General features: G+C 38.8%; 2 protein-coding genes across 2 annotated transcripts in view; one reads left to right on the top strand and one right to left on the bottom strand.

Annotated features, from left to right (window-relative positions):
* Positions 1 to 12,756, bottom strand: part of LOC114653822 (aerolysin-like protein) — a 989,661-nt gene that overhangs the window by 899,408 nt on the left and 77,497 nt on the right. The gene's annotated exons all lie outside the window — the stretch shown is intronic.
* On the top strand, positions 3,516 to 9,711 carry LOC114653824 (uncharacterized). Its single transcript, XM_028804369.2, has 2 exons — positions 3,516 to 3,608; positions 7,515 to 9,711. Exon 2 carries the CDS (start codon positions 7,519 to 7,521, stop codon positions 9,583 to 9,585), a length of 2,067 nt encoding a protein of 688 aa, XP_028660202.2. The 5' UTR covers positions 3,516 to 3,608; positions 7,515 to 7,518; the 3' UTR covers positions 9,586 to 9,711.

Raw genomic sequence — 12,756 nt, 5'->3', positions numbered from 1 at the left:
GGGTTGCCCACTAGTTCATGCTTTCTGGTCTGCTATTTCCAACATTTTGTCCTCCATTATTTCTACTATTATTACTCTAGTAACTCAAATACTTAATTTTGCTAGACCTTTCTTCTCTTCTTCTTACTTTTATCCAGCAGAGGTTATTCTCTTTCAGAACAATTGCTGCAAAAACAATGTTAGCCTTTCACTAGAAATTCCCTGACTCTCTCTGTTTCAGTTTTTAGAAATCTTCTTTCTATAATTTACTTTTGCTTGAACTATCCCCAGCATGGATCAATGGGTCACCTGACCCCAGTATTGAAAGGTGGGAGTCAGTGGTTGTAATAAGAATATAAGTTTAATGTCACTGTTCTCTGTACAAAAAAAAACATTTTATAAATCCACTCACATGTACAGGCCAGATTTAGGACAGAGAGGCTCAAGATTTAGAACTGCTATGCAAGCATTTGAAGAGAGAAAGGGACAACTACGAAAATAGGCATCGTACTATTTCTGTATGCATGAAATTGAATCCTCTTTTTGCCATGTTTGGAATGGCATGATTTACCTAAGTAGTGGTCTGCACATGGAGAAAGGGTATAAAGCTTTGGAACATTGCCTGGCACACTGGGAAGCCAGACGGATGGTGAGATAACATCATCCGATCGTGAAAATCCATTCATTGTATACATTGAACTCCCACTTCAGTAATTGTATTGCCATTTGGCTTCCTTTCGTCTGTCATGTCGAGTAAATTGTCATTAAAGAAAGCTGTTATTTTCTCTTATGTGATTTCTTACTGCCATATCGCTATGGGAGAGGTATCCATCCATCCATTATCCAACCATCTGGAGCCAATCCCAGCCAACACAGGGCACAAGGCAGGAACCAATCCGAAACATAAAAGTAAATTTAAAAAAATCTAAAAATTGCTCCGCTCTCAAAGGAAGAAAGAAAGAAAAAATGTGTAACCTTCATAAGGTTTACCAGCCAGTACAATTTATTGAATATAATTAAGAAATAGAATCTGCAAAAGGCGCCATGCTAATGCTGTTCTTTTTAGAAAGTGACAGGCGCCACTGCAGTTTAAACAGTCTCACGATGTATTTAGATATGTGTCGGATATAAAGATTTTAGGCATTGTTTGAACTACAATAATGTAAATAAAGAGATTCCTTCAGCGATTAACTAACAGCAAATCGGTCAATAAAACCGTTACGTCAACATGTCGCCAGGGCCGGATTATCCTATAGGCTAACTAGGCTTCAGCCTAGGGCCTCAAGATCAAGAGGGGCCTACACTCAAATTGCTAGCAAAATTTTATTATCTCTCATGTAATTTACAAACTTAAAAATGGAAGGTGAAAGGGCCTCATAAGTGGAATAGCCTAGGGCCTCTTTTCATATAAATCCGGCCCTGCATGTCGTCCACTGTTTAATAACTTTAAAAACGTTTAATAACGACGATGACGTGGCCACATTTTTTTCTGGATTTACGGAAAACGATACTCTACAAGATAACTGAAATTCCGAATTTTACTAAACGGTTTTAAATAAACAATCAAATAATCTGCCTGTAACGTTCAGAAAGTGTAAATAATCAAATGAATAAATGAATTTTTACTCTAAAGATCTGTGGTCGCTTTACCAGGTGCGAGACTAACCCCTCAGCACCATCAATAAGCAGGAACCACCATAGCACCGCATGGCATTCTTGGGCACATCACACCCATTCTAATGCACACCATTCTCACTTTGAAGCACATTTTGCAACAAACAATTAAGTGAAAACAGAAATGATAAACCAAACCTATAGAAACCAATATCACTGGGCAGCTTGTCACAACAATATCCAACATGTTACTCGGCTGACCAATTAGTAATAATAAACTATTTTTGTTGTAGATAAAGTTGATCAGAATCATTAACGGCCTGCTCAGGAAGTGAAGTTTGCAGAATATACTGTAACCGGCATTTAATAAAATCCTTATTTTCGTATAAACTCATTATCTGGCTTCTTTTTTCTGCCTCCCAATCATATTTTTTCTTTTTATTTTCAGAAACAATTTCACAAATATAATTGCCAAATTTAAGAGTTAATAATAAATGTACATTTCAGCCCATTTTTAAACAAGTAGTTTTTGCAGACGCAACCTTAAACTTTTTTTTACTACTTTTATATTATTACTAGCTGTCCCCCGCTGCTCCGCCTACGTAAACAGGACAAACTTTAAAAATCAATAAAAAAATATGTAAATGAAATGTAATTTGTTTTGAGAAGAATTTATGTTGATAGCTTTCGCATACGAGGGCCTCTTCATATTCAATATTTTTGGTTTTGCTATCGGGGCGAGGACATATAGGTTTCTTGGGGAACTAACCCGGGAGAAAGCGACGTAAAGCTGACCATGCGAGAAGCCTGGTGAGCTAAGATCAGCCGCTGCCAGCTTGCCTGTCTGTCCCTGGGCCTTGTTAATTGATATTGCAAAGCAAAGCTTCACAGGGAACTGCGACCTCTTGAATTGAAAGAGCATCTCTACCGCGGTTAGAGGAATGCGAGGGATTAAAACCCTCTCGCCATTGCAACATCAGACCGACTCAAATGGAGAATGGCGCTTGAGTGAGGAGGGCCCCGCCTGCTCACCCCCCCCCAACCCCCAACCCCCAACCCCCAAGTGGCCCGAATCCTCTCTCTCTAAATCATTACCGCAAGCGATGCTATTTAGCGAAATGAGAGAAATCGCAAAAATCTATCGGAATGTTCAAGCAAATTATAGGAAAAAAAAACGATCTAAAAACGGACATACATATACAGACAGACAGACTTGCGTTGGATTTTATATTTATATAGATTACCAATATAATTTTAAAATATTTACTTGTAAATAATTTGCATTGGGTGCCCCGTGTAATGTGCGGTTGTATGCGTATAGCAAAACCATCTCCATTCATTTACAGTTTTAGCATTTTTCCTCAACCAGGTTTTTCGGTCTTGAAGAGCCAATCCAAACATAAACTGTATATTGCTAAATCACAATTTACAGTGAATGCGCAAGTGCAGCGTTTCTCAACCATAAGTATTTGCGACCCGAGTTTTCATAACGGTTTTAATCGCGCGCCCCCCCCCCCCCCAACATTTTTTTGAAAGGAGCCCACTAATACCAATTTGTTCTTTTTTAATTAATGATACATTATAGATGCATATTTTATTATACCTATTTAACTTTTATCGACATTTATCTAACTCTATATTTATTTTTCTAGTATCAGAATGTAGTTTAAGTTAATTTGTTTTGGTTTCAATAGATGTATTTTTCATATTATTGATTCTTGTTTTCTTTTTTTCACATCTTCGCGCCCCCCTTTTTGTTACTTCGCTCCGTACCCCCCTCAGATATCAGGTTGAGAGTAAAGAACTCCACCAGTGCACATTACGCAATTGTTTGAGCCTGGAGATAAATGGTAAACAGGAGAGAGTGATAATCTGAAGCCACGAGTCACTGATTGAAAATGATTGGTTAGGGCAGATGATAAACTGCCTATTTAAGCGTGTTAGCAGAGTTAGAGTTCTACATCTGCTTATTACCTTGGAAGCAGCAGCTCCTTCTCCTGTCTTTTTGGCTAAATGTGAGTCTTTTTCTGGTTAGAATTTTTTGATATTAAGATTTGTCGGTTAGGATTCTTAGGAAAAAATGAACTAAAGGTTTAATATGGCTTTCTCTAGTTCTGTAATTCTATTAAACTTAAATCCTATTGAAACAAAAAACATTGTTGTTCGCTTAACACTAACCCTTTACTCAAAATATGGCAGGCCAGTTTGGCTAAGATGAATTAAGGTCATCTAGCCTTAAAATATGAACGTTGCGTGTGACCGTTTTGAATTAAAAAACCCGCCGCTCTTTGTTGTCCAAGGCATCCCCACACCTTTTGTACATTTGAAGAGTGTTGTCGGGCTTTTTGTATATTTAAGGGGTGGGGGGAAAGTTTTGCGTTCTGGGTGTTTGTGTATTTTATTTGCATGCACGCTCTGAAATTCCACCTCGCTTCAGGAAAGCATCTTGCTAAGAGGATGCAATGATAAATCAATGACCCCTTTTTATTTGCTAACTAAATATGCAAGCTTTCAAGGCAGCTCAAGCCCCATCTTCAGCCAAGATGTAAACCTGAAGGGGCTGGAGCTGCCTTGAAAGCTTGCATATTTAGTTATCCAATAAAACTTTTTTTTTTTTGTTCTCATTGCATCCATAACGGCAACACCCCACTAAGTCAAATAAAAGGAATATCAAGGTTAAAGTTCAGTAGTCGCACAGAATAACTTGTGTATTTCGCATAAATGACTGTGAATGCTAACTACTCCCCATACACCTGCATGCGCTCTTAAATACCGGCTCATTCTTTGTGTTGATCCTCGTAAAGAAACTGCATGACCAAGCAGTGGGATGGTTTCCACTTCCATATGAAGTTTGTTCTGTGGTATGAAAAACTTCTAGAGGAGGAAGAGCATTCCTGTGTGGTAGACTGCAGTCTGCTAAAATATTACGAAAACCTGAATTTGTCCTGCGTTACTGGACATATCGGTAAGAGTAATTTTAAAATGGCCAGCCGTTGGTATTTCACAAATCTCATGGTTATTGGCTGTGGACCCTGTTACGGGTGTAAATGGTTCTTTCTGGAACCTTCATGTGGATGGGTCTTTTGGAAAACCAAATCTGGTATCGCTGAAAAACCACCCTTCTGCTTTTAAGGGTTTTTTTTTCTTCGTTTAAAAGTTAAAAATCTCCAAGTTAACTTTATGAAACGGTCACCAATTTCCTATTGGATATTGTCCCGTTTAAAATATATCCAAAAATTTTGAAATGATTAAATTTTCATATTTGCCATTAATAAAGTAGAATTTTTAAGCGCCGATACTTAATGTCAATGGTTTGAGGTAAAAGCCGACAGTTTAATAGTGCAAGTGAGTTTTTGAAACTTCTCTGTAAATGTTGGACTGAAGTAGTTTACTCGGTCAAACACGTGTATAAGCTTATAGTTCTGGACTTCATCGTCATGTTGGGTATCTTTCTTAAACTATCCTAGCACTTGAATTATGTGACTGACCAGCATTGTGCGATTCAGCTGTTAGTTTCTTCACACCGACTTCATCAGTAAAACGACGAACCCTAAACGCAGTGGGCCGAGGTTTGCGTATATAAATTAAACTGCTTTAATTTTCTGCTGCAAGAGACTTGTTGTTTTAACCAGAACTATATACAGTATGTAGTGGTTGTAAAGCGAGCTCCAGTACAGCTTAAGAGTTCCTCTTCACATCCTCCTACTTGAATTGTTACTCGCCATGCAGTTTTTCCGCGTTACCGTCGGTCGTCTAAAAATCTTTTGGGTACGACAGTGTCGCGCTATTCATGATACATGCGCTTAGACCGTCGTTCTCTTCCGTGCTCTAATACTGCTTAATGTACGTGTATGCTGCAATAAACGGTTAACTTGCAGGCTTTTCTGTCATTTTTTGGAAAAAACTATACTCATTGTGGGCGTGGGTTATTTTAAAATCCAAGCCATGATCCATATATGCTGGAGGAATGTAAACTTTGAAGATTTAATTGCGTGAATCGGTGTCGGGTTAACGTCTATTCTGTTGCCGAATACACTACCTCTGTGTAGTAAGCTTGTTGGCTGCTATTGATGGCAATAAATAAGCCACTTAAAAGCCTGACGCTGAAAGTGTAAACTCCATTCAACTTAAAATTTAAGGTAATTTTCACACCTAATTTTCAATCTGAACCAATATAATTCTTATTGAACCCACAATTTAAGTTGAGGTAAATCATTTAGTTATTTGCTGTAATTATACTGATGTAAATAAGTTGTTACCATTTAAATGGTGTATTGGTCATAACCTGTTTTTATGCTATTAAATATTATGAACACATTCCAATGCTGTACTTATTTAAAAATCTAGTGCAAATACGCATGCATTTTGCAGTGTAAATCTTAAATATACAACAGTTTCTATAGGGTAAGTTTTATTACGAGTTATTATACTTTAAAATTAACAGTTGAGAAACAGGGTTACTTGCCGGGAATCCTCCGTTATAAGTCTACTGCTGAAAATGACCAGACCTGTGTAGCCACCACGTCCATTCCACTCGGGGAAAGTTTGGCAGTTGGAAAGCCAGCACGCTGGAAAGTTCGACCGGAAGAATATACAAACGGTCCCACCCCCACTGTACATGAACACCCTAAAATATTAGGTTAGTGAAATAAATTGTTCCCTCCACCATAAGTATTTTTTTTTTTAAAAACGTTGATCTGAAACCAAACTTCAAGCTACAACAATAAATGACTAATCTTCAGTTTCTTGATGTTCATTCAATGTAAATTTTCTTTCAATGTGATACTTTCAGTGTATGTCAATTTGTCTAAATGGCTACAGTAAGCACTCTTGCTTTCAGTTGCTTCTTAAAACCAAGTATGATCCTTTAGGAGCAATGTCATGTATGGGTTGACAGTACAGCCATCCCCATCCACAATTGTCCTACTTCCTGACTTGCCCTTGTATTTTCTGGATGAAAACTAATGTTCATGAAATGAGCTTTACTATGAAGAACTAATTTTAAAGATTAAAATTCCATTTTATACCTGTAGCATTCTTAAATATGAGGGACTTGGATTAAAGAATGGGCTTTTGGAGATGGCTATTAAAGCTGAACTCCGCAGGAAACAGTTCCTTTTAATTCCTCAATTTGCTTTTTCTCATCACCTTGGACCCAAGAGAATTTAAATTTTGGCATCAACTTCAAAAGTGTTCCTCTTTGTCACAAAGTTGAGGTAGGGAAATGTATTGTGAAATTACACTTTAGACATTTTTATTTCTTTGCGTTTCTTTCCAGTAACACCACATGAAATGCAAAAACTTTTTTTTTTTTTTTTTTTTTTTTTCTTCTTCACCCATCAAACATGAAATGAAAAGGTGGGCTCTAGACAGTACTGTTTTGATTGAATTGGCTCAAGACTTGCATTCACTTTGACCTCCAGGGCCACACTTGCAGCAGACCTGTTGGGTGCAGACAGCTGATGAATTTGGAGCTTTTTAAATTGCAAGGTCATTCTGGGCAATTTTCAACTATATGCTTTACAGAACAACAAAGCTTATTGGGAGGGGAAGCATTCAAATTGCTATGTATTATCATTCCACAAATTATGATGCTAAACTAATAATAAATATTGTAATGCCTATTGGCAAATGTTCAGGTGAAACCACTTGAATTATTAAAATTTTCAGCAGGGATGTTTCTGTATTGGATGAATTGATCCCCCATCTGCTCATAAATGAGTATGGAAGCAAAGCTAGGGTTGGGTTTTAAATCTCACCCCCCCCCCCCCCCCCCCAAAAAAAAAATACAGCTGTAGACTTGTTGGATTACAATCTTTAGTTCACAATATATTCCAGAAAACTAGTCTGGTAGAGGGCAATTTGTCATAATATTAATCTTTAAATTCTCATGTAACCAAGACTAATTTTTTTTCTTCTAGAAATATGGCTCTAGACGTCCAGAAGGCCGTGTTGAGCATCTCTAAAGCAGAAGATGTCCGACAAGAAACCACTCTTCTTATGAAGCCCTTTGCCAACTGGGAAGAGTTCCTGATGCCAGGCCCCCTCTCCATCGCCATTCTTGGAGAGCTGGTGTTCATTTCTTCAAGAGATGACTTCTCCATCAACAAGAATGCACCCAAGGATGGCTTCAAATATATTCGTTATCCAGAGTCCTTCCGTGCTTGTCTTATGCAGGTGACAAATAATGGATGGGGGGCCTTTAATGAAGCTCACAAGAACATGGACAAGATCAGACTTCACTCTGCCAATGTACCAAACTACATGAAAATGGCTGTGAAGACCCTCCTCCAGGACAACATTGACCTTGTTAAATCTCTTCTTCCAGGTCAACTGAAAAATATCCGTGATGTAGCCTTTGAGTGCACAACTTTGGCAGAGTCAACTGAGAAGATGTTCACAGGGGTCATTCTGCTCATTCAGGAACTGCTGGAAGCCTGCATGAATGCAAAGCAGTGGTATGAAGAAGATCTCAAGACCATCAAGTTAAAATTGGAGGAAGCTAAGATGAAAAAGGAGTCTACTGAACTGGCCAAAAAGTTGTCACAAGAGAACATGACCCGCATGACAAAACAGCTGGATGAGGCTCATGACATGTTTAAGAAGTCCATGGATTCTGTGCCCTCTGGCTGGGAAATGATTGGGATGAACTTTGTGGAAGGCATCACAGATTCAGTGAATAGTTTGATTTCTGGCTATGTTGCAATGTACACAGCCCCTAGTAAAATTGTTGGTGGAATAAAGGGTGCAATAGGCTCGGCGATCCAGCCTGGTAAAAGTACCAACCCTGCAGCTGTCAACAATGCTTATTCTAAATCGGCACAGCTGCTAAAACTCTCCCAGCAAATCCAGGTGTTTGTGGAAAAAGATCAAATCAAATGGAATGATCTCTATGATGATAAATCTCAATCTGTGAAGTCTGACTGGCAGAAGAAGCAATTTGAAGATATTGAGAAGAGTATGAAAGCTGAAGAGGAATCCAAACCAAAAGAGAAAGTCCTGGAGATCTGTAAAGCTGCTCTCTCAATTTGTAATTTATTTACAAAATATGCACCCAAAAAAGAGTGCCCTGAGGAAGAAAAGAAGAAACTTCTGGCCCAGATAAGCAGTCTGAAAGATAGTTGTGAGATGTTTGACTCGGAGAGTAAGGCATTCACCAATTCTTCTGCTTTTTCTGCTACTCCACCAAAGATGGCTCAGCAAAGCAGTGGTGAAAAGAAAAGTGCAGGTCAAATGGCCACGGAGAATGCTCGGTTCAAAATCGAACAAAGCAGAGCCCAGCTTCAGCAGGTACAGGACATGTACCAGAAGAGTGTAGACAACCTGGAGAAGAATAACAAGGAGCTGGTAGAGATTCTTACCACAATGCAGTCCTGCAAAGTAAAAGAAATTGATTTCAATACTGCAGTGAAGATGCTGATCAAGGGCCTTGATGCCATGGGCCGTGTGAAGGAGCAGTGGGAGAAAATGGTTCGCTTCTTCCAGATGATCTCTAACCTGATCAGTACTTGCCTCAACACCTCTTTGAAGCAGTTTGTCAATACGGCTGATTCAGTCCACTCTATAAAAGGCTACTCCTCCAATGCTTTTGTAACTGACATGATTTACACCCAGGCTTTCCAGGCCTCCAACATTGCCAATCTGGTCCACATGATTGCTGAAACTTACACTGAGGTCTCCAACATGTATCTAATGGATAAGATCAGTAGCCTTGGAAAGCTCATGGGACTGGATCCAAGTAATCCTCAGTTTGAATCGGAACGTGGAAAGCTGGCCAGTGACTGCGAATCTGCCAAGGATGGCATCCGAAGCCTTGTGCTGAAGAACAAGGAGGAATTTGAAAGCAGTGTGAATTCACGAGTGCAGAAGATTGAAAGTGGGTTGAAGTCAGTGCTGCCTCCCATTTCTGATACGGAGGAAAAAAAGATTCAGTCCAACATCTCTACTGGAATAAAGAATATGACCCTGGAAGAGGAGAATCAATTTGCTTAATTCTGTTAGTCCGGAGAGGCACACAATCTCTTCTGGGGGGAAAAAAAGCATTGCTCAGTTTTTGGTCTTTCATGAAACTACATAGCATTCTGAAGAGAACTTGAGACCTTGAAATTGGGATCAAGATCTGAAGATGGAGTGTCCTAACCTGTGATTTAGTTTTACTTCATGAAGCCAAATGTTTGTTAAATTTACCCTACATGGCCAAACAACTTGGAATCTATCAGGAATAACTTATTGGCAGACCTTTCTGGTCTTGTTTATAATTGTACTTGTTGTTTTTCTTTCACCCTATACCTAGAAATTCATGAATTTAGAACACCAGTTAAAATAACTTAGTCATCTGACTGTTGGCCTGGAAGAATCTGATTTTTAAAATTGCATTCTAATCGAAGATTCCTTTGAAATGCCATGATGGGGAAAATTTCCTGTTTAGGTATTTGGATGCTTGTTTTTGTCTATGTCCACTTCTGTAAATGGTGGATCCCAAGCTCTGCATATCATTTTTGAAGGCAAATCTCTCAATTGTCTTGCTTTTTCTGCTTTAATGGGTGTAATTGTCAAATAGTAATTGACTGCATGTTAAAACCAAACCTAAAATGTTGATAAAGTAGACGGCTCATGAATGAACTGCTTTATGTGATGGCACAAAGATCTGAGTAATGCTGTTTTTCAAGGTGAAGAAAGTTACATTCCTCTGAAAAGTGTGCAGATGTTTGTTCTAAACCTGGTTTTTGAATAACCGGTCTTGTTAATGTTTTCATGCAAAGTAAACACTGATTTAACTGCAATAAGATGTCTGGTGTGTTTTTTGGTACACTTCAGCATTCTGAGCAATAACCCAGAGTGTAACTTGATGACATAAGGAGCTTCCTTGTGTTTATTAAGCCTGAATAAGTTGTAGCCTGAAAATGAACTTCTACTAAATGAACTACTGAAATGAACTTCACACAAGCATATTTGTTAAGGGAGTTAACTTGTGAGTGGCATATGCTCGGGTTTAAATTGAGTAATAATGATCACCATGAAAACTAGTAATCTAACATTTGATAGATAAAACTGACGCAAATAGCACTGTATGACTGAAATTCAATGTTGTGCCTAGTGAATTGGGCAGGTTCACTGTGGTGCAATAAATTAGGTGGCAAGATTAGTGCAATAAAGTAGGTTGATATTGGGCCCCGAAGAGGGATGTTGACATGGCAAGTTTTGTGCAGTTCTACAATAACTGATTTTATGCTCTTCAGACACTGATCTACCCACTCATGCCCAAGCAATTTTTATTTAAGTGTGCAATGAAGCATCAGGGCTGTAGAGATTTGTCTCCGATGTCTGCTAAATCTCCACATTTAAGTTGTAATCGGTTTAGTTTTGGCCTTTTTTGGGGGAAGAACCCGCCCCCTCCAAAAATCCTTTTTACATTCCTGGGGAGGTAAATGTAAACCTAGGGATCCTACTGGCTACATGTGTTCTGACCTCCTAAGTTGGCATTGGATTCAAAATGGAGATAAATGGTGGGTCTGTGTTTATAATCTAAACGAGAATGGATGTTTACAAATGAGCTGGGAACTGCTTTGTAAAAGTTTACATTGGATGGGAGTTCAGTTAGTCAATGGAATTGTCTCTAGATTAAGTAGGAGACAAAATGTCTCTGCACTGAGTGGTACTAGCACTGTAGTGGTAACTAGGGTGTTGCTACATGTTAGCCATTATGAATGTAGAGAAAAGCCGAGCAAAATGACCCCTTTTTATTAAATAAAGATTACAATATGCAAGCTTTTAAGGCAACTTGGGCCTTCAGGCAAGATCTAATACAGAGACTAGAGTTCCCTATGTTTATATAAAATATGCACACTCTAGGATGAACAACATTGGTAAATCTTTAAATGAGAAATTTTTAAATGTAAAAAAAATCATTCAGGCTAGGGTTAACCTAACAATAGGAAAAAACAATTGTCGATCTCTGGATAAACTGTCCATCAGTCTTGAAGTTTAATGAGATTTTTCAAAACAATGTGGATCTGTAGACAGAACCTGTCATTCTGAGAGATGTAAACAATCCTCATATCTGGCCATAACTCTGGTCTCTATTCAATCCATGTTATGTATTTTAGCAGGAGTTTAATTTCCCATTCTTTTCTCTTGCTGTGTTTAAAGTCCGTGCTTATGGGCAACTTCAAGTCCCTCTCGGTGTCCATGGCTGTTGAAGTGGGCTGCTACAGGAACATCTGTGGTGCCATGTTTAATGTGGAACCTGTGTAAATTCATTCTCTGGCGAAGTTTTTGTCTAGTTTCTCCCACAGTGCAGTGTCAGGACATTTCATGCAGAAAATTGGGTAGACTGCATTAGATCTGCAGGAAAATGATCCCTTTATGTGATGTTCAAGTCGGCAGTGTGGTATAACTATACGGTCTGTATCGGATGTGGGCACATTGTTTTGCATCTTTTCTGTAGGCATGGAGATGTGCCATTGGTTCACTTGAGCTTTGGACAATTAAGTTTGGTGGTTGTCTGTATGCCAGGAGGCAGGAAATACATTTTTCAGTGTTTTGGTCATTGTTTAGTATTGGCTGAAGTTCTTATTTTTCAGAGTGTTTCAAGATGTGGGTTGTAGGTGACAACAAGGGGGATGCGGTTCTTGTTGTCTCTGGTTTTATATTCCAGAAGGTTGTCTCTGGGTATGGCAGTAGCTCTTCTTGAGTGTCTGTTTTGGGGGTGTAACCTTGTCTGAGCTCCTGCAGGTTTCGGGTCTGAGCAAATATGATTCAGCCGTATTGCTTGGCTGAAAATTAATGGAGCACCTTGTACGCTTGGGGTGGAAGCTATCACTTTTCAGGTAGGTCCGTCTGTCTGTTAGTGAAAAACAGAAGTTACAAAGGTGTTTTTCAGTTGAACGGTGGTGTCAAGGAAGCGGACTTCTGTTTTTGAGTAATTCAGCTTTATGTTGGGGTGAAAACAATTCTATTATAAAAATGGAGGAGGTCTTTCTCACTGGCAGTCCAGATTATGAAGATGTCCTATGGAATGGAGATACAACATTGATTTTACAATGCACATTGACATGAAATCTTCCTAGATTTGCATAGTGGGGTGCAAACCGACCAGCCCATTGCAGTCCACATTTTTTTTGCAATCTTGTCCAAAAGAGAATAGATTGTGTCAGTGAATTT

The sequence above is a fragment of the Erpetoichthys calabaricus genome, chromosome 6, assembly GCF_900747795.2.
Source record: "Erpetoichthys calabaricus chromosome 6, fErpCal1.3, whole genome shotgun sequence".
Taxonomy (NCBI): Eukaryota; Metazoa; Chordata; class Cladistia; order Polypteriformes; family Polypteridae; genus Erpetoichthys; species Erpetoichthys calabaricus.
Note: the sequence above shows the minus strand (reverse complement) of the source record. Positions and strands in the feature narration are given on the sequence as shown.

Excerpts from the sequence above, each read along its gene's own strand:
- LOC114653824 (XM_028804369.2), top strand. The coding sequence starts at position 7,519 with ATGGCTCTAGACGTCCAGAAGGCCGTGTTGAGCATCTCTAAAGCAGAA.